The sequence below is a fragment of the Taeniopygia guttata genome, chromosome 1 (assembly GCF_048771995.1).
Source record: "Taeniopygia guttata chromosome 1, bTaeGut7.mat, whole genome shotgun sequence".
NCBI lineage: Eukaryota > Metazoa > Chordata > Aves > Passeriformes > Estrildidae > Taeniopygia > Taeniopygia guttata.
The window spans coordinates 25,105,717-25,128,245 of record NC_133024.1 but is presented as its reverse complement, the minus strand read 5'-3'; the positions used below and the strand labels follow the sequence as shown (position 1 = coordinate 25,128,245).

General features: G+C 43.7%; 1 protein-coding gene across 4 annotated transcripts in view; it reads right to left on the bottom strand.

The window, feature by feature from the left end:
* SLC22A15 (solute carrier family 22 member 15) overlaps positions 1 to 6,342 on the bottom strand; it is a 70,542-nt gene extending 64,200 nt beyond the window's left edge. For 3 of the 4 annotated variants that reach the window (XR_003958833.4, XR_012054472.1, XM_030266099.4), the window contains exon 1: positions 5,904 to 6,342. Coding sequence is in view for 1 of the 4 variants with exons in the window: in XM_030266099.4 (XP_030121959.2) it covers positions 5,904 to 5,990 (87 nt within the window). In the remaining 3 variants the exon portion in view is untranslated. Of the gene's footprint in view, positions 1 to 3,856; positions 5,742 to 5,903 lie in introns of those variants that run through there. The other variant, XR_012054473.1, reaches the window with a different exon arrangement.
* Between the last annotated feature and the right edge of the window lie 16,187 nt (positions 6,343 to 22,529).

Here is a 22,529-nt window from a genome sequence, read left to right as displayed (position 1 = left end):
TTTCTTTTTAAACAGGCAGAACACTGCTACCTTCCCTCTGTTAGTAAGCCTTCAGAATGTCTGCTCTGTGCCTCTCCCAAAACTCATGCTTCTTGCTATGCCCAGTAGTCCTGTTAAGGTCTTCACAACAGCACATTGAACAGGCATCTTCTTGGACTGAACTGCACAGAAGCTGAAGTCAGCCTTGTAAGTTAAATTGCAGAAGCTAAGTAGAGATGTTTATACAGACAGACATGCACAGAATGTGTGGTTTAGTGTCAGAGTGAATGCTGTGATCATTAGAAGAGCAAGAACATCCAGAAACTGGCATTTAAAACACCTAAATACGATCTCAATTGCATGTGCTTTGCTGTTCAGATACAGCTAAAGAAGAGAAAGTCTTGAAGTTACAGCTCACATTTCTTCTCTACCTCAAGCTTGCTCTGACCGTACTCTTGCAGATAAATGTCTGAGAATGATGCACTGGCTTGATTAAGAAACAACATAACTTTAAGGGAAGATGAAGGCTTAGACAGCTGATGTCATATTCCAAACTTCCCTCCACTAGGGATTCTTTTTGAAAAAAACAAACAGCAAGCAAGTTAGCTTTTTAAAATTAATCAGTAAGAAAGCAATTGTTAGTATCCAGACTTCTGCACTATATCTGAGAGTTAAGGACCCCACTGCTAATAAGGCATGTTACAGTCCAGCATTGTTATTTCGGGTTTTCTGCAGAAAATACTACAGTGTCTGCAGCAGGTGCATTCATATTTTTAAGGTTATAAATGTAATAACATTAAAGGCAGGTGATTGTCTCTCTTAAGGAAGTTAGTTATGGATCTGAGAGAAGGACAAAGAGACAAAGGACTATTCGTCAGCACCGCTGAAATCAAATGTCACATGTGAAGAATTACTTCTTTTTCCTGAAATATTTCCCCATCCAACTGAAGTAAATGGTAGGATTTGCCTTCATTTAGCAGTTCCATCAACTTTCAGACGGAAATATTCTTAGCTAAATGAGTAGTGGCACATCTTTATGCATCAATAGCTTACATATTCACACCCACCTCATTTATTTGTCCTCCCAAACAGGAGTATGCTGTATCAGAACAAGGATTTATATTTAGTGATGCATGTACTCTAAAAGCATTCATTTTATTTATACGGAAAGCAACACCATCCTTCAGCATAAACATGTTCTGAGTAAGATGCAATGCACAAAAACACATGGGAATACAAAGCTTTCTACAAGAAAAATATTTGGGTCCCTACTTTTTGTGTTTATATTCATGCCACATTTGAAACCTCTCCTCCATGGAAGTGGTTGCACATGTCTGGCACACACTCTTCAACTGCTTCATTGAGAATCAGAGAGACTTAAAACTCTTACTTCTCCCACATAGAGAAAAAAACCCAAACATTGAGGTAATCAAACTCAAAAAATATTACACAGAAATTCTGAAAATTCTTTTTACATCTGCTACCTTGCTCACTTACCTTACAGACACTTGTACTTGACCTGTGTCTAAGTTACAGTGCAAGTAACTTCGGGTAAACACCATACCTGTCATTATGCCCATGGAAAAACTGCAGCACACTATAGCAGAGTTGTAATGCCATTTGTGAAATATCCCTCTCCTTTCTTAACTTTAAATTGTTCATTGCATTTCCAAATTGTTTTGCTCTTCCTATTCAGATTAAGTCCAAACAGTATACATCCTCAAGGACTGGGAATAAGTTGTTCAATGTATGATCAATTCTGGCTGGTTCAAAGGAAAGTGTAAAAGCAAATGGAAGTATTAAAAGAAGATTCACTGACCAAGTATTTCATTATTGTCATTGCAACTACAGAGTGATGCCTCATGCCATTAAAAGAGGTAGATTATGTACAGGGCATAGATAAGAAATGTCAAGAAACAGTTAAGCAAGAATACATAGGGAATCTTCATGCTGTCTGCAGACAGACATTATTTCTTCTAAATTATTTCTAGAGATTTGGAATGAATCTGCCTTACTTAAACCACATGCCCCAGAATGTGCTTTCCTTCAAAACATTTGTGCAGATGGGATGATTAAAAACCATCTTTCTGCACTGGATACTGTAATGACATAAGTCATACATGATATTGTTGTCAACAATAAAGTGATGTTAGCAACACCACTCATTACAGCTGCAATGCGTCACACACAGTTTGAGGCAAAGGTATAATTCAAGCAACCTGATGTAACTATCTTAACTGTTTTTACATCCTCCCTTCAGTTAGTCAGGAGTTCCTAAGATGGATGGGAACAACCACCCTTGGAAATTATCCGTATTACCGTGCAATGCACATTCCTCAACTTAAAGCAAAACCTTTTTCAGCTGTGCAAACAAGAACTCCCTTTTAAATTTTACCATTTTTTAAAGCCTTTCAGTAGCGATACAGTAAGAGCACATTTCCGTTCTCAGTTTGGGCTTGGGCAATCCTGGAGCTCCAATTCACCAGCACAGGCCAGACTTGTTCAACCAGATATGCTGAACCGCAAGAGACAAAGAAACGTTTTAAGTATGTGTGTGTGCTCTCAAGCATCTGATCAAGGTGTGTGATTTTGTTTCATGTTGCTGCACACACTAAACAAACACCAAAAGACTATTCTTTAATAGTACTTGAGTATAATTTCTTCAAAAGGTTGCGACAACCTTTCCAGTAATCAACAGGTATCAAGTACTTAAAGCTCAAAATAAAGTCCTAAGTATTTTAAGAGTTATCAGCTCCCTTTGTGTCTTCCTCACTTTCTTAAAGATACACTAGCAATGCAAGACTAATCCAGCCTTAATTTCACATCATTAGTCAATATTCACATTCTTCACATGTCTTTCTGTAATTCCATGTCGTTTGCAAAAGCATTTCTCTATTGTCAGTCAGCTGTTGTTAGTCCATTATAAAGTTAGCAACCATTGCTACAGAATATGCCTAAAAATCTTCCAAATTTCTATTAACTTGGTAGTGAATAAACCGGGCATACCTTGATATAGTAACAACTCAACAGGTTAATGAGTAACAGCAGCAGGTAGCAGAGGAATAATAGAAATCAGGGAGGACGAAAGAAGGAGCCCACAAGACACACACTTAACCTAGTTTTACACTGATAACATAAAAAACCATTTTTCTAATTAGAAGCAACCTGGAGGTTTTTGCCAGAATGCCAGTAAGCTCATTCCACATATCAAGTACCAGTTCACTCAAGCTTACCTGAAAATTGACTCATGTGCAAAGTCTCACCCCTACAGACAGAAGTGTTTGGTAGAGCTTGACTCAAAGAAGTTCTGTGAACTAAACTATGTCTGTGATTAGAATTCAGAGACCAGACACATTGGCGTATCACTAAGGCTACCTGGTGGAAGTAGCTTACTGTAGAAATTTGTATTTAAAAAAAACAAAACACTAAAAGGAAGGAAAATACTTATAAAGTATGAAACTCAAGGAGATTAATAACATGCAGAGATGCAAAAGCATAAAAGCCTACAAGGAAAGCAAGTGCACCTGCTGGGAATCTAACTGGGAAGGAAAAGCAGAGTCTAAGCTCTGGATATTGGCTACAAAGATGAAGGGACACAGCAGACAAATATTTTTCACACATTGGGTATTCTTACCTTTAAAAATATAGAAATATTTTTATACCAACAGGCCAACATAAAAATATAGGCCAGGTGAGGGAGCACATGGAAAGGGACAGGGAAACTAGCAACAAAATGGAATAATCATGGCACAGCCAGTGATATAGACTACCAGGAGCTCTCATTCTGATGCCAAATGCTGCATCTAATCCACTACAGGAGCCCATAATTACCTTGATCTACATTCTACATCACATACACACAAGATACGTTACTTACCTTTAGGTCCATTCTCCAAAGGATGATAAACAAGACAAAAGATTAACAGCAGTCGTGGAACCTGCCTTCAGTCTTGCTCTCGCACATCCCAGTGACACATTATGTAACTTGGCACCAATAAAGGAACACAAAAAGCAATCAACCACCCAAGCAGGAACCAGATGAATAAATCCACATCTACTCATGAACTAAAAGACAACAAGCTTCACATCTAAACTCCTTACAGACTCCTGTGCCTGCATGATCTGAAGTAAAGAAAGCCTACCAGTCAGAGGATGATACTCATTGGCACAGCTCAAGAATTAAAGATAACACAAGAAGAAAAAAAGCAGACCTGCAAACCTGCTATTATTCCTTCTTTAGTTATTATTAAATAGTTCCAGGATTTGCAAAGATCTTTCTGTTTATTTCTCCCATGCAATTTAATCCATTAAAAACAAAACAAACACAAACATTACAGAAACAGATGACCCATACTAAAAATTCTGGAAACACAGAGCACTTGTCATGGTTTGCAGTCCATTCCAGAACATGACCAGAAGAAGTAACTATTGCTTCCTTAATTCTTAATCTTCAGTGAACATATACATTTTCTAGCCAGCTGGCCAGCAGAACAAACAGTGCCTAATTTTAAGGAATAAATCAGCTATAAAAGAAATTATAATCACTATAAAAGAAAAAAAAAAGTACAAGGAAATAGAAACCTACATAGCTTTTGCTGTTTATCATAACTTTGCAACCAAGTATAGAGCTCCCATCCAAAAGGTATGGGCAACTCAATTTTCTTTGGTCATCTCATAAAGGTTCTGAATATTTTGGTCAGTCTAGGGGAAGTACGGGTTGCCAGGAGAAGACATCTTCAGTCTCACAGCTCATGACTGAAGTTCTTGATTAGTACAAAATATGGGTCAGCAGAGGAAGGAGGACATTTATGTTCCCCTCTTCCTTCCTGCAACTATTAAATTTCCACAGTGGAAGTAAGCCAGCACCTGTCAGCCTGGCTGAATTCATGACAATGAAGTTTTTGATGCTAACATGGGGTAAACCAGACTTCTGTGAGATTCATACCATACTTCAGCCCTACACGTGACTGTGACGCTACATGTATCATTCTTGTCTTCCTTCGCTGTCCTCACAGGAATATGCACAAAGATGAAGCAAAACTGAAAGGCAACAAACAGCTGCAGAGCAATCATTTGCACATGCAGTCTCTGAAACTCTCCCTCCAGAGAGAGTCTGTCTCTTCTAGAGCACTAGAAGAATGTTCTCTTCCAGCACTCTACTGTTTATTTTGGACTCCACTTTTATCATGAAACTTAAGAGAGTTCCAGCTTTGTATTTCACAAACCTGACTACCCAAAATGCAGGGCCTCATCCAATACCTAATGGAGAGACACTGCCCCTCTATTCTAAGAGTTAAGGCAGGGCAAATCAAAACACCATAAGCAAACATCACCTGTCAGCTGGTTATATGAGAGCTTCTGCACACAGAGGTATCAGTGGCCACCTGTCACTTTATCAGTGACAATCAAGCCACATGCAACCTAGAAATACCCAGTCTAGTCCATTAACTCTAGGTTGCACAGGATTCCCAGCAGAGCCTCTTACAGAAGTCCACGTCTTCCAGTCCAGGTCACGGAAACCTCAGTTCAACCTCAGCCAGCCCTTCACCTGACCAGCTCCTAATGTGCTCCACGAGTGGCACAAGGTGTAACGGCCCAGGAAATGCGGCACAGTGAGCATCAGCTGCCTGCCCCAAATTCACTCTGCAGAACTGAGCGCTGCCTTTGGGCAGAGGTCACTAAGACACCAAGGGTCCCAGGAGCGCAGCACGCTGCTGCAGGACAGACCCAGAGGGGAAGACTTGTTAGTGCCACCAGCAGCTCTCAGCAGAAGCCCTCCCACACCAGCTTCGCACCGGGCAGCACTCACCGCAGGGACATCCACCCAGCACTTTGGGAACAGCTTTCCAGCGCACCCGGAGCATCCCCCTCCCGGCACTGCCTCCCCCTCGGGACAAGAGCGGGCGGGAAGGGCGGCCTCTCACCTGAAGGAGCACGGCCAGCAGGACGCACAGGTACACCTGATAGGGGCCCATCTGCCCCACCAGCGGGAACGCCTCCTCCACCTCCATCCCGCTCCCCGCCCGCCGCGCAGCTCCTACGAGCGGCCGCCGAGCAGCGCATTCCCGGGGCGGGGCGGGGCGCGGAGCGGCGGCCGGGCCCTCGCGGAGCTGGAGCAGAAGGAGCGGGAGGAGGAGGAGGAGGAGGGAGGAGAGGAGGGAAGGGCGGGAGGCGCGATGCGGCGCTCATGCGCAGGCTCGGGGAGAGCAGCGGGGCTGCGGCCGCCTCCCTCCTCGCCGGGCGGCCGGCGGGAAGCGGCAGCGCGCGGGCGCAGCGCAGGCGCACGGGCCGGGCTCGGCGGGTCGGGCCGGGGGCGCTGGGGCCGGGGCGGGCCGGCGGCTGCGCTGGAGCGCCGGCACGGGGAGCGGGCTCGGCACTGAGGGGATGTGCCTCCGGGGGCTCACCTGGGCACAGCTCTTGGGAACGGGAGGTGCTGGCACCTCTTGGCGAGAAGGCTGCGCTGGGCCCGTGCTGGCGCGGTGCTCCCGGCTGATGGCATTGTCCGTGCGGCGGCTGGGCTCCCACCGACCGGTCTGGTCCAGCAAAGCACAGCGGAGTCACAGTGTGCGCTCAGCCGGTTTGCTCCGAGGGAAGCTGTACCCACAGAGTGCGCGCTGCTTAAGTTCCGTCAGTTCGCAAAATGCTGACACACCTCCGCTGTGGAATATTCTGTGATGATACTTCATAGCCTACCTGCCGATAGTTGGAAAAGAAAACAAACCGAAACTGACATAAGGTTATTGTGTAGGTGCCACTAGAGGTCAGTTCGGCACCCACACAAATCTTACTGTTCCTGATTTAAATGCCTGGTGAGGACGTGCCTCTCTCCATTACACCATTTCCACAAAACTGTAGTTGTAGTGTATTTCATGAAAATAATTTTGAGAGCCTTCACGGTGAATATGGGGCAGAAGTTCTCACTTAGAAGTAATGGGAGTGGTTTGGGAAGGAGCATGAACTCTACTGCATAGAGAAGGGAAGGGAGATAAATGCAAGTGAAATAGGCATCTTGCAAAATGACAATGAGCTTTTCATGGTCCATTTTCATTACACCTTTACAATAAAGCTCCAGGAACATGAAACAACTTATATTGTTGAGACGTTTTTTATCTAGTGGTACCGAGAAGCAGCAGCAACATCTTTGTATTTGTAGCTTTTATTGTAAGAACAATAGAAAGGAAGAGAGTTGTTGTGAGTTGTGACCTTTAGGACCATGCCGGGAGCCTGGGAAATAATACCATTTCTGTGTTGAAAAGATCTTGGCAAATCGACAATCATCAAAGCAATTTACCCTTAAAATGAAATTCACCTTTGCCCTAAGTACTTCTTTTCATATTTGAGGCTTAGTAGAGATTGATTAAACGCAAAACAGCAAAGGATTTCTGAAATGTCAGGACCTTTCTGCTGTTCACCCAACTGCACTTGTCTCATTTTATTGCTCAGCTAAAATGTGGAGGACATGTCCTTGTGTTTAGGAGCTCTGCAGTCATCTCCCCTGCATCCTTCCCGCTCTCGCCAGTTCAGCCACACTTCCTGGCAGCCACAGCTTTATTCCAGCTTGTCCAGTAACGGGGAGCTTTGCCATCAACGCCCAGCTCCTCCCTGACTCTTGAGCCAAGGTGAACAGACCCAGGGAAGGAGGTGGTACGCGTCTCCCTGTCAGGATTGTACTGCCCCAAATTGCTGTGTGCACCCTGCATTCCCCAGGCACTTCTCATCTCTGTCTCACCTGGGGCCTCCAGCACTCCTGCCTGGGGGTTTTCCTCCCTATGCTCCCTGCTTGCTTACAGCCACCCAAGCTCCAGGCTCTGCCTGCCATAGGGGCAGCAATTAAGAATTGTCAGCTTTTTGTATTCACCTCCATGGGATGCTGCCTTCCAGATGATGCTTCTGCTCTACTCCTGCCACACCTCTGCTGAGATAACACCTCTGATTCAGCTTTCAGTCCCGACCATAGAGAAGTTACAGCATTGGCTTTACACGTACCAACACCTTGCAACAATGTCCTATGCCTAGGGAAAACAGCTGTTGGGGAGCTGTCTCTTCTTGTGCTGCTGCTTCCCAAATTGAGTCCAGCAAAGAGCCATGTAGGTGATCAAGGAACTGGAGCATCTGTCATGAGAGGAAAAGCTGAGAGCTGGAACTGTCTAGCCTAAAGCTAAGAAGGCTTAGGGAAGAACTTCACAATGAGTGTAAATAACTGGATGGAAAGGAATGAAGAGGAGAAGCCCAGGCTCTTCTCAGTGCTGCCTTCCAACAGGACAAGAGGCAGTGGTGACAAGTTATACCCACTGGCAATGAAAGGCCACTGTCCCATGAGGCCAGTGGTTTTGGGGAGGATTGGATGCAATGTTTAGAGGTTTCAGTCAACAATAGCACTGCACTCCACTTAGCCAGTGATATGGCCTTGCTGGAGCCCTGAGATCATCCCAGAGAATTATTCTCTGTGAAGTTCATTAATGTACAATTTGCTCCCTCCTCCTCCTCATTAATAACCATGTCAAATAAGAATACTCTTAATAATCCTGTCTGTGGGGAATTTTTCTTTTAATGAGAGCACATCAGGCATCTTAGTCATAGATGTAGTGCCTCATAGGTTTTTCCACATCGCTCCCAACCCTCTCTCTGTTACTACTGCTTCATGGGTTTGTTGCCATTAGAGAGTTACACATCAAATTCATCTGGGCAACCCAAAACTGAGACAGCTGTGTGGCTTCTTCTTCACCCTTTCTGAAATAATAGTTCCAGTTACATTCTGCCCTGTTCTGTCTCTATGTAATGATGACCCAGAGCATTGAAAGCACTAGATATATGTAAATACAAAGGGATAACCCTAAGCTATGTTCCTCTCTGGGAATCAAACAAATAAACAAAAATTTAAAAAAAAAATCAGATATCTTAGAGTTTTAGCACTAAAAACTCATTCTGATTCACTGATGTTGTTACCAGATTTGCTATATTCATTTGTAGTAGATTATGATAGCGGCCAGTAATTTTTCTTTGGAAACACATGCAATGGTAGTTTTAAAAAAGACCTTGAAAGAACTTTTGATTTTCCTATCTTCTGGCTGGGGATTGCTTACCCATTCAAAGGTGTCCACACAAATTGTTCATTCAGCAGTTGGCACAGATGAGACCTAAAGAAGTTCTGTTCCTGATGGAGGAAGTTTCAGGTCATCCATGAATGGATAGTGTGAGTTAGATATGAAACTCTGTAGCCAGGCTGCTATAGATGACAGCAGATAAGTGGGTTCTAGTGAAGGATCAACAAGTATGAAAAAGTACAAAATTCCTCTGAGGTTTATCTAAAAAAGAAAACACCTCTGACTCTCAAAAGCCCCCCAGAGACAAATTGTTCAAAGCTGATATCTGAAGGAAATATTTACCTTCTCTTGTGATACCCCTGTCTAGACATTAATTTTTGGCCACAGCAGGAGATGGCATTTGGGCCAGAAAGGACATTTGCAGTCCTGTTGCCACTTTTGCAATCTTGCACTTCATCAGGTTCCTATCTCCTTGTGACCTCCACCCCCTAGCTCATGGGAGGTTTCTGCCACATCAGTTGTGTTGAATGCTGAACGCTGAATGGCAAAAGACTGAAGTCTGACTGTGGCAGTGAGAATGGTAGCTGTGGGAAGAGTGGTGGAAATCTCTTCCACAAGAATATGAAAGGGTTGTGGTTCATAAAACCCGTTACTATTAAAAAACCCCAGGGCTAAGAAGGAGTCCCTCCTTTAGGATGAAAATAAAGCAGAGGTTCTCTTGATCTCTTAACTTCATCTGGTCCACAGCACGATGACAGGAGCAGTTAGAGGGTTGACAGTATCTGCCAGAATGCTTGCCTTTGCTGGCCCCCTGTTATGGAAAATGAAGATTTTTTCCAACCAGACTAATCAGCTGCTCGTTGCAGCTGGCTTACCCCATAATACTATGCAAAGCTAGCATATGGCTCATTACAATATACCCTGACTAAGTGTGCAGCCAAACAATCCACCAAGGCATTTTTGCTTCTCTGATGTGTTGTTTGCACTTTTTGCAAACAAAGCAACAAACAATTCCTTTGGAGGCACTTTTCAATTTTAGATGAGGCTTGGGGGATACTGAATTTCTCTCTGAACTGTGAATGATGTTAAAAGCTGATTCCCTGTCCCTTCCTAGATGGACAGTTTTCTGTTGCTAAACAGATCCAGTTCAGGTTCCTGAAAAATCTGAACTTGCTCACATATCATGTATCTCTGCAGTGGATAGTTGCTCTCAGGATATTTCCCCTGGTCACACACCAAAGTGCACATCTGTGACCAACACCTTCTTGGCCAGCAGCCTCTGTAATCCTCTCAATCCTGCTCAGTTTCCTATCACTTAGACATTGCCCACAGTGTCCATCCTGGGCACTGTGGGAGCTCTGCTTTCATCACAAACACTGATAGGGGTTTCAGATTAAGCAAAGGAGTTTATGAAGCACAACTCTGTGCTTAAATGTACTAAAATCTTAGACATTAGAAAAAAATAGAAAAAACATGGTAATCTTAAGAAGCAGGATTGGCCTCTGTGGCCTCCCAGCAGTGACTGGGACAGAGATAACAATGTTGAACATAAAGGTGAATGCTTGTACCTCTAAATGGCTCTCTTGAACAGTTGAGCCACACTGCCTTTGAGAGAGCCCATGTGTTCTCTGTAGGTTCTTTTCTTTCCAAGAGTCATCATTTGGCTGCAGTACTGCTCATAATCTTGACATTTACACCATTCATTCTCTGACATATCACCAGCATGCAAAAGACTTGTTTGGACCATGCCTCGCTCTGGAGACTGATGAAGATCCCACAGAAGTAAGCAGAAGCACTTACAGGTGGTTTGTCTGGCAGAGGCAACAGCACTCTGGACTTGGAGGCAGAGAGGGCATTCGGCAAGTGATAGCTTTTTCACAATTCCCTCAAAATGCAAAAATTAAGGATAACCTCATGGATTTCAGCAGCTGTTTCTACCCCAGGTGTACCATGTAGTGTAGTACTGATATTCCACTCAGTGTGTTTGAACCGCTCCCCCCGCCCTTAAATTTCTTAATTACCACTGCTGCAGGTTATCACAGGAGTAACTTATCTTTCAACAGCAACTCCAAACTAAAAAAATGAAGCTGTTGTTCCTGTCCCGCTCTTACAAAAGAAATGTGATTATTTAGGAGCACCCCTCAAAAAGGAAGATGTAAAGACAGCCAGATGCCAGGCAAGTGTTGCTGAGTATAAGGTAGAAGCTCATAGACAAAAATTATCAGAATTTTTGAGACCTAGGAGCCCTGTGGCAGCACCATGGAAAGTCTGATGAGGACCTGCTTGTTGGACCTGATGGGCAGGCACAGACTGTGTTATAAGGACTGCCAGGCTCTGGTTGACACTAGCTCAGGTCTATCCAAAGCATGATCTAAGGAACTGTGTAGGCTTCTGCATGAAACAGAGGAAGCATCCGTGGATGATGGGATTCTGTATATTTAGCTCTAGACATGGGAGGTGGGGGGTACTCATTATGTGAATAAACAGAATTCCACAAAGAGGTGTTCTATAGGTGGTAGTAGTAAGGCATTTCTCTAGCAAACAAATTTGCAGCTTTGGGAGAGTTCCAAAGACACAAAGGTCTTGTGGACTTCATTTCTCCAAAGAATTGTAGTTCTCAAAGTGGTCTTGTAGAGCATCTACAAAAGATGTCTGCAAGGGAAGACCCTCACTCAATAATACCAGGAAGGGACAGTAACACAATCTGAGTTTTGCAGCAAATAACACTTCTGAAACTTATGCAGCTAGGCAGTCAAAAAAGATAATCCCAGGTACTTCCCTGGGGATTGAAGTTTCAAGTCATCCTTATGTTCCAACATCGCAGTTCATTTATGTGTAAAAAAAAAGACACACAGGGCACAGTTTCATAGCATCATAGAATTGTTACAGTTGGAAAAGACCTCTAAGATAATTGAGTCCAACCATTAGCCCAGCACAGCCATCTTCACCACAAGGCCATGTGCCCAAGTGCCACTTCTAGACGGTTTGAACATTTCCAGGTCCCTGCGCAGCCAGTTGCAATGCCTGACCACCCTTCCAGTGAATAAATTTTTCCTAATATCCAATCCGAACCTACCCAGGTGCCACGTTTCTCATGTTTCTGCTCGGCACCCTCAGCAACTGGCACACAGGGAAAAAGAGCAGGGTGGGAAGCAGGCAACAGCGAGCCCTTCTGTGCTCAGAGGCTCCCTCTCAGCCCCCAACTCTGGCCCGGCGCGGGTGAAACAAACGGGAGGGCGGAACCTTTCCACGCAACAGAAGGCAGGAGGAAGATGCCTAAATCTCTTTTCAGGACGGGACAAAACCCATCAATGAAGGAGCAGCTGGCGGAGGTTCCCTGCGCGCCGGGAACAAAGAGCGGCTGCGGCGCCGGCGGGGGCCCGCAGGGGGCGGCCGAGCGCTGCCGCGCGGGGCGAAGCCGCGGAGGGGCGCGGAGGGGCCGCGCATCGCTGCTGATCTGCTCCCTGCAGCCGCTTATGCAGGGCGGCACTCGAGCACCGGCCCTCTTGGCGTGGCTCCTGAAGCATAGGGCATGACTGCGACTTGCACATCTTGCTGCTTAAATGTGCTATTTAAATAAGGCACGGCTGAAATCTGGGGTTGGATGCTGTAGCCTGGATTAATCTTTGACAGAATGTGAAAGCGGTCTCGTCGGATGTTTCTGGCAAAAGATATGCAAATCTGCCATTCAGACTTGTAAAGATCTAGTTCTTAATTGCTGTGACTATTAGTCACTGGCCCATCGCTACATCACTATACCAGCATAGAGCTGTGATATACAACAAAAACCAAAGAACATTTTTCTACCAGGGGTGAGAGCAGCAGGTACTCTACAAAGGGTTAACCTCCTCAACATGGCAATGATAAGTACCAGTCTTACCAGTATATTGTCTCTTGGCCATGATGGTCACATTTTCCAGACTTCTGGGGTGTTTTAAATTGCCATAACAGATACAAAGTAGCTGCAAAATTTGTTTATGTTGGCAAAACCTAGGAGAAGGGCAGAATGAGACCGTTCTCAAGTCTAAATCACATCAGCTCAATTCCTAGAGGTAAATGCGTGTGGCAGTTTTATACATTTTTAAGTCTCTGGGCTACTGCACAGAAGCAAATTTGTCTTGAGTTAGCATAAGCTGAATGGGAGAAATCATTTTAGGAAACTGAAATGGTAGAATCCAAGTCTTATGCAGCAAACTCGAAGACTTTTTAGAAAATCTGGATGATGATGCTAAAATCTGAGAGTCATCCTTGTCCTCCAAATAGAGAAGGATTTCTCCACATTAAAAACACATGATCATCTGAATCATGTTCTAGAGGAATTCAAAATACATTCAGCAAGAGGAAACCACATTTCCAGACTTTCTGGATTTGTATGAAAAAGGAAAAGGAGATCTTATTTCCACTAGTATTTCTATCCTGGAAAATTGTGGGTGATTCCCTGCTGCATTCATTCCAGGTCAGTTTCTGTACTCTGAAGGTCTGTTGGAAATGTGGATGCCTCTCCAAAACATCGTGTTGCTGTTCTGAGTGAATTTCAGTAAAAGTTGTTACACAGCTCTATGAGGGTGAGTTTGGATGACTTCCTCTATCTAGAGTCAAAGGCCTGCACTTCAGTTCTTGTAAGTGTCTTATGGCCACAGGGAAAGCCCACTCTACCTAAGCTGGCCAGGGTGGGCTGTCTGACTTTGAAATGAGCTCATTCTAAGACCTGACTAGTCCCATTGACCCTTGCCAGTGTCATTAGTATGTACCTCATATAGAAGTAGCTGTAGTGTGTCTCAACAAAGATGAGTCCTGTCTCTACCACTGACAAGTTGCAGATACCAAGGGAAGACTATAGGGAAGGTGGAAAGTTTGCCACAAGTTTTCCCAGGCCCCTTTCCCAATCTTCTTGCAATGTGTGGCTGGTTCAGCCACAGCTGATACCTTCATGCCTAGTATGGCTGGATAGGTTCTTTTCCATTGTCCAGTCCCCTTTGAAAGTCCTGCCCACTCTTTTGTTCACTGCATCTTGTAGCATGAATTTCCACCATGCAACTGCTTGTTCTTTGAAAGAGGACCTCCTGTTGTTGTCCTGACACCCACCACCTGCCAATGCCTTGTTCTTCATTTGGTGAAATTGGAGGAGATTTTGCATCTTCCATTACAGAACTTGTTCTGTAAATTTTCAAGTAATCATAGAATTGTTTGGGTTGAAAAGGACCTCAGAGAGCATCTAGTTCCAAACTCCCTCACCATGGTCTCCTACTAGACCAGGGTGTTCAGAGTTTCACCCAACCCAACCTTGAAAACTTCCAGGGAGGGGGCATCCACAACTTCTCTGGGCAAGCTGTTCGTATGCCTCACCGCCCTGAGAGTAAAGAATTTCTTCCTAATATGCAATGTAAATCTCTCTTCTTTCAGTCTAAAGCCATTCTCCCTTGGCTTTTCACTACATGCCCTTGTGAAAAGTCCCTCTCCAGTTCTCTTTTAGGTCCCCTTCATCAGATACTATAAGGTGCTTTAAGGTCTCCCTGAAGCGTTTTTCTCTCCAGACTGAACAGCCCCAACTCTCTGAGATTGTCTAATTTGTTACATCTGCTGTTCTTTTGGGACAGTGTCCAGAGGAAGAATTACCTGGGAAAGTTCCTCAGCTGGAAATGCAGGGAGAAAGTGCATAAAAAGTTCTCAGTTGTGTGATTTTTTTGTAACCAGTTCATAAAGCACTTGTTTTAGTCTAGAGCTGGCCATTTGGAGCAATCTGATATTGGACTGTTGATATAAATGAAGTAAAAGCTAGAGAGCACTTTTGCTGTCAATATGGTGGTAGTGCTGAATTCAAGTTATGCAGAGCCTTCATATATACAGACTTCTCAGAAAAGATTGCAGACAATGTTCCTGCTCGATTTCCTCCTTCTGTGGGAGCTCTGGACTGTGAGAACAATCCATCCAGCTGAGTTTGGTCTCCCAGTCTAATTCATTCTAATTCATAACAAGCAGGCAGAGAGGGTAGGATACATATTTCTTCTCCCTAAAATCTGGTTATCCACAAGCTGTACTCATCAGCTGGCCTCAGACCCTGCAATTCTTATTGGGATTGCTCTGCTGATTCACCTCCAGATTGATCTCCAGGAGACCTGTGTGGAGCCAAGGAAAGAAGAGCAGGGGAGAGTTCACACAAGCAACTATATTAGATTCTGGTGACAAGCAGCATCAGTAGGAACTGACATCAACTTCAAGCCCCAGTAGTGAGCAGCAATAGAGAACTTCCCTTCCTCAGTTTCCACTGCTGGCATTCAGGGCCTGAGGCCTCCTCTTGGAGACTGGGTTCATTCTCCATCACTTAGCTCTTCATTGACTCAAACTGCCAAGGAGGACATCTGGTAGCAAAGGGAGGTGCTGCTTTTTCTAAGGTGGAAATACACTGTCTTTATTAGCTGCTGCATTTAGACTTACTTCTAACTAATTTCATCTAGGCCACTGAACAGTTGGAGAATGACAGCAACTCCACTGAGTTTTGAGGGTACAAGTGTACCTAAAGGCTTCAGCTGTATTAACATGTTTGGCTTCTGTGTGACAGATCTGCCGTGGGGTATAAGTTCAGGGATGGCATTCTAAGAGGAGCTGGCATTTCTGATCGGTTCGTTGGTCATGACACCTGAGGCAGGAGTTTGCATAAGTCTCAAACCCTATTTCCAACGCCTTTAATGATTGCAGTCACTGAAGTGCGTTGTGTCGAGGGGGCAAAGGCTCCATTTGGAGGGATGAAGGAAGCACAAGTGTGAACAGCTGCGTTACTCTTCAGTGAGGCTGGGATATCCATCCTAACCCCAGGGTGGGCAAGAGAAAAGGCTCCAAGTTTCTCAGCAGAGATAAACTTCCTCGCTGCCTCCCAGTTTATTTTTCAAATCCTCATGTGTGAGTATGGGGAACTGAATCCCATCCTAAATTACCAGATGTCCTAAGGGCTAGAGTGGAGCAAAAATTCAAAAGTCAGTTTTAGGAGTCTTAGGGAAGTGGAGGCTGTGAGCAAATTTGATTTTTGTAAGCTCTGTGAAATACACAGGGAGTCAGCAGCAATGCTGGAAGATGTTATGAGATCTTTTTCCAGATACAGCTGTGAAGTGGACTGCCACTATCTCAGGTCTTTTTGCAAAGACTGGGCTGGCAACTTTCCTGCAGAATGTGACCAAAGGTAGAAAACTCACAGCAAAGGCAGACACATTAGGACAACAGATATCTAGGAGGATAAAATAAAGTCCCTACAGGGATTTTGGTTTTAAATAATTTGTGAGATGCACAGGGATCCAGATGGGTTTTAAACAAAGATTGTAGGGACAAGCTCATTTCTCAATCAAAGAGTTTCCTGATCCTGTTCATGCCTCAGACGTATGCCACATTTTTTATACCAAGTGGAAAAAGAAACCCGACTGCATGACTTACTTTGTTTCCTGTGAAATGTGTTTCTAAGGATCAGTTTGTGGAGCTGAAAGACATGCATGGGACATGAATGGAACATAGTGCTATGAAGCTAACACACAGTAACATTTCCAGTACTCTGAATTGAGTATCTCTGCATGGCACAGTGTGGACCTGGCAGTTCATTCAAAGCCAGCTTACAACTCTTAGACTTGATATGCACTTGCACACCAGACTCAGCCATTCTGACCTTGCTAAGTGGGACTTTGTTGTTTCTTCACTGAACATTTTTTTCATGAAGTCAAAAACTTCATGTCAGTTCAGCCCTGTTCCATTCAAGTTACGGTGCTGGGAGAGGGAAAGCTACCAATGTTTGCTTTCTGTACCAAGAACAATAATGTTGGAAGCACTAATGAAGAGAATGAAGGGTGTTTTCATAGCAAACATGTTGCCTACGTTCCATCTGAGAATGCGAAAAAACTGTGGTTGCCAGCTCTAAACTTGACAGGTTGCTGCCAAAACAGAAGCATTGCCAATAAAAGCAAGGAGAAATTTGCTAAGAATACAGGCAGAGCTGCTTTTTCTCTTCATGAGTGGAGAACAGTTGGGAAGTGATTAGTCCACAGTGCCACTTGAAACAACTTTATCATATGTGCCATATGGACTTCAATACAAACTTCTCTATAGTTTAATACTTGCTAATAAAGAAATCAACAGAAAGAAGCTAAGTGAGAAAAGTTACATCTATGTCTATGTAGACTGAGAGAGAAAAAGTGAAAATGGAAATTGAGAGGGTTTTTTATGGCATAGATGCACTGTTAAACCTACAAGCAAATAGTCAAGAGGTGAGAACCATAGATCTGTCCATGGGGAGGACAGAAAAACTAGCAATCAGCCAGCATGGATGAAACACCTCCCAGGAAAGGGAATGTAACACCTGAGGTAAAATGCAACACCCCCTTCTTCAAGACGTGCTGTAACTTTAGTCATCAGGCCAAAGACCTATGTTCTCCTCTGTAATTTTCTGGCTCATCATGACCACTTAGATTATATTGCCAGTTACATTATATATGATCAGTTAAGTTATATTTCTAATACCAGAATAAGGAACCACACTTCATAATTCAGACAAGGATCTATATTTTCAGCTATTTGAAAGTCAATAAAGACTTGTTATTTGAGCCAATTGAGAGCTATGATCAGAGGCAGATCAATCTTCTACAGAAACCAAAACACTTGAGAAAGTCAGTTCCTAGATTTTAGGTCTGGGGATTTAGTTTTTCTCTAAACCAGGAAAATCTGGGGCCAGATCTAGATAATCTAAGATATTTTCACCCAAAGTGTCAGAACATACCTTTTGCCACCCCATCCATCCATCCATCCATCCATCCATCCATCCATCCATCCATCCATCCATCATTAATACCTCTAAGCAAGACTATTTTAAATACACTCATAAATTGCTGATTTCTTTAGAGTTCCATTGCGATCATTTATGTTCCATTTCCAGTTATCTGTAAATAAAGCGTAACAGCTACAAAGACACCAAAGGAGGGGAAAGGCAGAAATAGAAGAGAGAATAGTCAAGAGAGCTTTTTAGATGCAATTAAAAGAAGTTTTTCCTTAATTCATGCTGTACCAAATCCATATGAGACTTTGGGATTTTTTTTTTAATATTTAAAAGTTTCTTGAAGCAATTTGAATTTGCATTTTGAAGTTTATCCCATTTCACATCACCTGAACATCCTCATGCCATGCTCAGTAGTTCAAAGATCTATGCATTTACCTAGTGTCAGTGTCAGGTTATCCAAGCAGCACCAGACAAGCCATTTCACCTCTGTGCCTCCATTCCTCCCCATAGCCTCCAAGAGGAACCAGAGTGTTGTTGCCTACATGCTAGGTTTTTCCAGAAGCCACATATTTCCTTATTTTGTCACTGATCTAAAAGCTACTTAAGATCAATGCAAAGATTTCAATGGATTTCCCTGAGCTTTACTTTAGTTTATAAATATACTCACTCTGAAACCTTTGGACAAATAGCACAGTAAAAATGCACTGTTGGTACTATTGCATCTTACACTGTCTTCTGTCCCTTCTTTAGCTGGCGATAGTCCCACTGAAGACAGACTGAGTGAAAGCCAAGTGTCAAGCTCCAGATTTCACCCATTGTCTTCTGAAACAAATGAGTTGTAATGCAAATTGTTCTGCTTTGTTAGGAATGAAGTGCAGCAACTCAACAGAAGTGTTTATTCTCAGGGATATTTCTTGATAGACAAGCTGCATTGCACCCAGGCGGGGAGATTTAGCTTTTTGTTACATCCTAGGCAGTGCAAGCCGAAAGGGAGCTTCCCTAGTGAGCAGAAGTATCCATATTTCCTAAGCAGGGAAGACAATGACAGTTTAAAGCCAAACTCCTGTCAGACAACAGGAAACCTCCCGTTAGCCTCAGAAGTGCCCAGATTTATCTAATGAATCAGCAGCACAGGCAGGGAACTGACCCAAAGCTCACATGAGCAAGAATAGCTCTGCAGATTGGCCCCATGACTCTGCTCCTTCTTTTAGCATTGTTTAAACTCCTTGCATTCATTTAGCCATGTTGATGAATGGTTGTCGACTTTCGCCATTCATCAGTGCTGAGGCTGGGAAACAGCATGGAGGAGCTTCTGGCCTTTTCAGTCCCATTTGGTTTAACACTGATCTGCTGAGGTCTCTGTTTAGTGCTTAAGACCCTGACAGGAGTCTTTCTGTGGTGAAGATCCAGCACTACTTAATACTGGAAAGGAATCCTGCCAGACGGAGAAATCCTGCAATGCTTCCTCGGTGTCTCCCAGGCTATAAGGGTTTACCTCTTAACAAGATCGCTGAGATGAACAGATGTGCCCTGACCTGAAAATTCTCAGCGTTTTGATCAGTGTATTAACACACAACACTTGAATTGTCAAAATCATTTACACCTCCAAACACATTCCTTTTGCCAGGCAGTTGGAAGAAGCGTGTTGAATGTTTAAACAAAGGCACTGACCTGTGTGTGAGACTCAGCAAGCTCTTTGGATCGCTCACCCCGTAATATTGCTTGTCAAACAAGACAGAGGTAGGAGTTCCCAAGTATGAATTGCCACTCTGGAGTCACACAATACACAACACACATTTCTTTCTGGCCTAGAAGTGGTGTCACATGCAGAGAATCCTCCGTAAGCTCATGCACCGTGTCAGGTGGATAAGCAGGGAAGGTCAATCATACCATTCCTCAAGGTGTTTCCCAGGGCTGGGCAAGAGAGGCAGCATTTATGGTCAGATAAAGGTAAGAAATCGATAGGGCTTAGGGCACATTTCTGTGATTTGTTAATAGGAAAGATCATCTTCAGATCCTTTTACAATAGTGTGTTGTAGCATTCTTCCTTGAGGGTTGAAGGGCAGAGGTTGAAGATTTCAGTTTCTGTAGCCTGGAATATTTTGTAGAAGCTGCCAATGTTTTATTTCTGTCTATCAAGTGATCTACCAAAGCCATCGGTTCATCTTGGAGAGGGTCCAGGGAATGAGAAAGAAATGGGTAACAATAACTCATTATTAAACCTGGGTTGTTGACTCCTTCCACCAGTGAGTAGTTTAGATATCAGGGATCAAAGGCATTGCTTCCAGCAGGAGGCATTTGCACACACATCTGTTTGGCACTAATAAAATAGCTGCTAGACAAAGTGGAGACTCCAGCCTTTGAAACCTATCCATCTGTTGTTTGGGGCTGAGGGCTCACAGTTCCTTGGGCAGCATTTGGAGTGATTTTGAGGATCCAGCAAAAGACATCTTTTCTGATGTAGCAGTCTGTGTAGGAAAGAAATATTGGAGGAACTGCTAACTCAGTTTGCACGTGTATTTTAATGCTATTTGTAAAAAGACGTCTTCATCCCTAAGGAGAATTCTTCTCTTTTATAGCTGGAACCTTTCTGGTTCTTACCCAGTAAGCACGTGGCAATATCGAAGAGAGTGATTGCCTGCAGTCCTGTGAGATCTACAGCAAGAATGAGACCACATGGAAGGAAGGCAACTTGCAGAAATGGTGCAGGGGCAGTATTGTCAGCTGGGGGTCTATGTATAAATCATGAATGGGACAGGACTGCTGAGGAATGCGTCTCAAGCTGTTTATTTTCTAGCATTAGTCGCATTACATGGTTATGGCAATGGGAAGATGCTAGCAGCTCACATCCCTGGCAGCAAAGAACTTAATGTTGCAACTTACTTTAAAAGTTTTTTGACATCCTAATTTTAAGGATTAAATTTCAGGATTTAAGGATTTAATTTTTTGAATCCTAATTATAAGGATTCCCACAGGGTAGTCTGCTTCGAGTCTCAAAATTATGTGCCCTAGCCTGCAAGGAAGTGTTCCTCTTTGGTTTTTTATCATCATTGGTTGTGGGGCACATGGACACAGAAGTCAAAGCTATCTCTTTCACATCTCACCTATATCCCCCATGATATAGGGAAGCCTGCAATATATTTGGTAAGCACAGTAACCCCAGTGCAATAAGAACTGAGAGAGCTGCTTTTAGGGAAGTTACAATGTATTGATGCTTATACAAACGTACCATGCAGAATAAGCATAGGCAGAGGAAGAAACATCAACAACAAAGCTCTCAGTGAGCCTCACTAAAGATCCTGCAAGTGTTCCTACCTGTGAACTGAGATACTCCAGCTTGCCCAAAAACACAAACCCAGAGAAAACTCAGAGAAAGAGTAGCATGGGGTGCTGAACTGAGCAAAAAGCAGCATCAGAACAATGGCTGATGTAGAAGAACATATGTATTTGCCAGAGCTAACAATTTTCATTAAGCAGGGCAGCCAAATAATAAATCATAATCCAGGACACATCCCACAGAAACAATTCAAGAGACAAGGTGGATAACATGACAAGGTCATGAGCAGGTGTGGAAGATGCTGGAGAAACAGCACAATTTCACTTGCCATTGGGATCTCTTCTGCAGAAGGAAAGCACAGCTGTGTAATGGATGGTAAGGTACATGACACAGACTTCCAGTGCAAAGGATTTCTGTAGTGTGACAACAGAGCCAGGGAGACTCACATATGCGAGGCACATCTCTGAAGGCTGCCATTCAGCTACTGTTGTAGTAACTCTGCTCTAAGATCAATGACCAGTGTGATTTCTGCTGGGCTGCTGACCCAGCTGCCATGCAATACTAAGAAAAATGATAAGCAAGAAAATGAGCTGAGAGAAATATATCTGTGTGGTGATTATGCATTGGCCAGTGGAAGGTAAATGCAATTCATAGTAGAAAAAGCATTATTCTGTACAAGAAACAGCAACCTATTATGTTCCTGAAACAGCTAAACATCCATATTTCAGGAAAGATTCAAAGAAAGCAACAAATGTGCTTTAGAAGAGTCAAGAGCAGACCCACAACTGCAGGCAGAATTTCGTCATTGATGTGTGCAGTATACTAAAGCAAGGTTACCTGGGCGCCAACATTTCCCTGAAGGTTATAGACATGATGACTTAATTGTCTCTCTAGATCTACCACAACAACATTGGGCCATTTCTCCTGATGAGTTGGCTCCTTCCATTCTCCTGGAAAGCTGTCTGCTTTGTATTGCTATGGCATTGACCAAACATGCCTGACAGCACCAACACAATACCTGTCAAAGGAGCAGCATGATAAGGGCTGCTCTGCTAAGGAGGGCAGGCAGGAAGCTGGGGGTGACCTCAACATAGGTAGAACAGCACCTTCACCCACATGGTCTCACAGTTCTGGAGCAGGGCAGAGCAATGACAGTCCACTGATTGTCCTAGACAAGATGAACTGAGGTCAGAGAGCTCAGTCAGAAGCTGTAGGAGATGGGGTCAGAGCTAGGAGAAAGCTGGTTACAACACAGGTCTGGAAAACCAGCCAGTCAGGCAGGATAAGGCAGAGGTACAGCTCAGTCTAGATCTGGGCATCCATGCCCTGAGTTTACCTTGGGCTGGTGGCAGACAGCCTAACAAAGGCTGTGTGAGATGCTGGTACTCAGTTAATTATATAGGATCATGGTGGAATGCCAGAACATCCTTGTCATATGTGAGGATGAACAGGTTATTGTAGATCTAGCTCTCTACCAAAA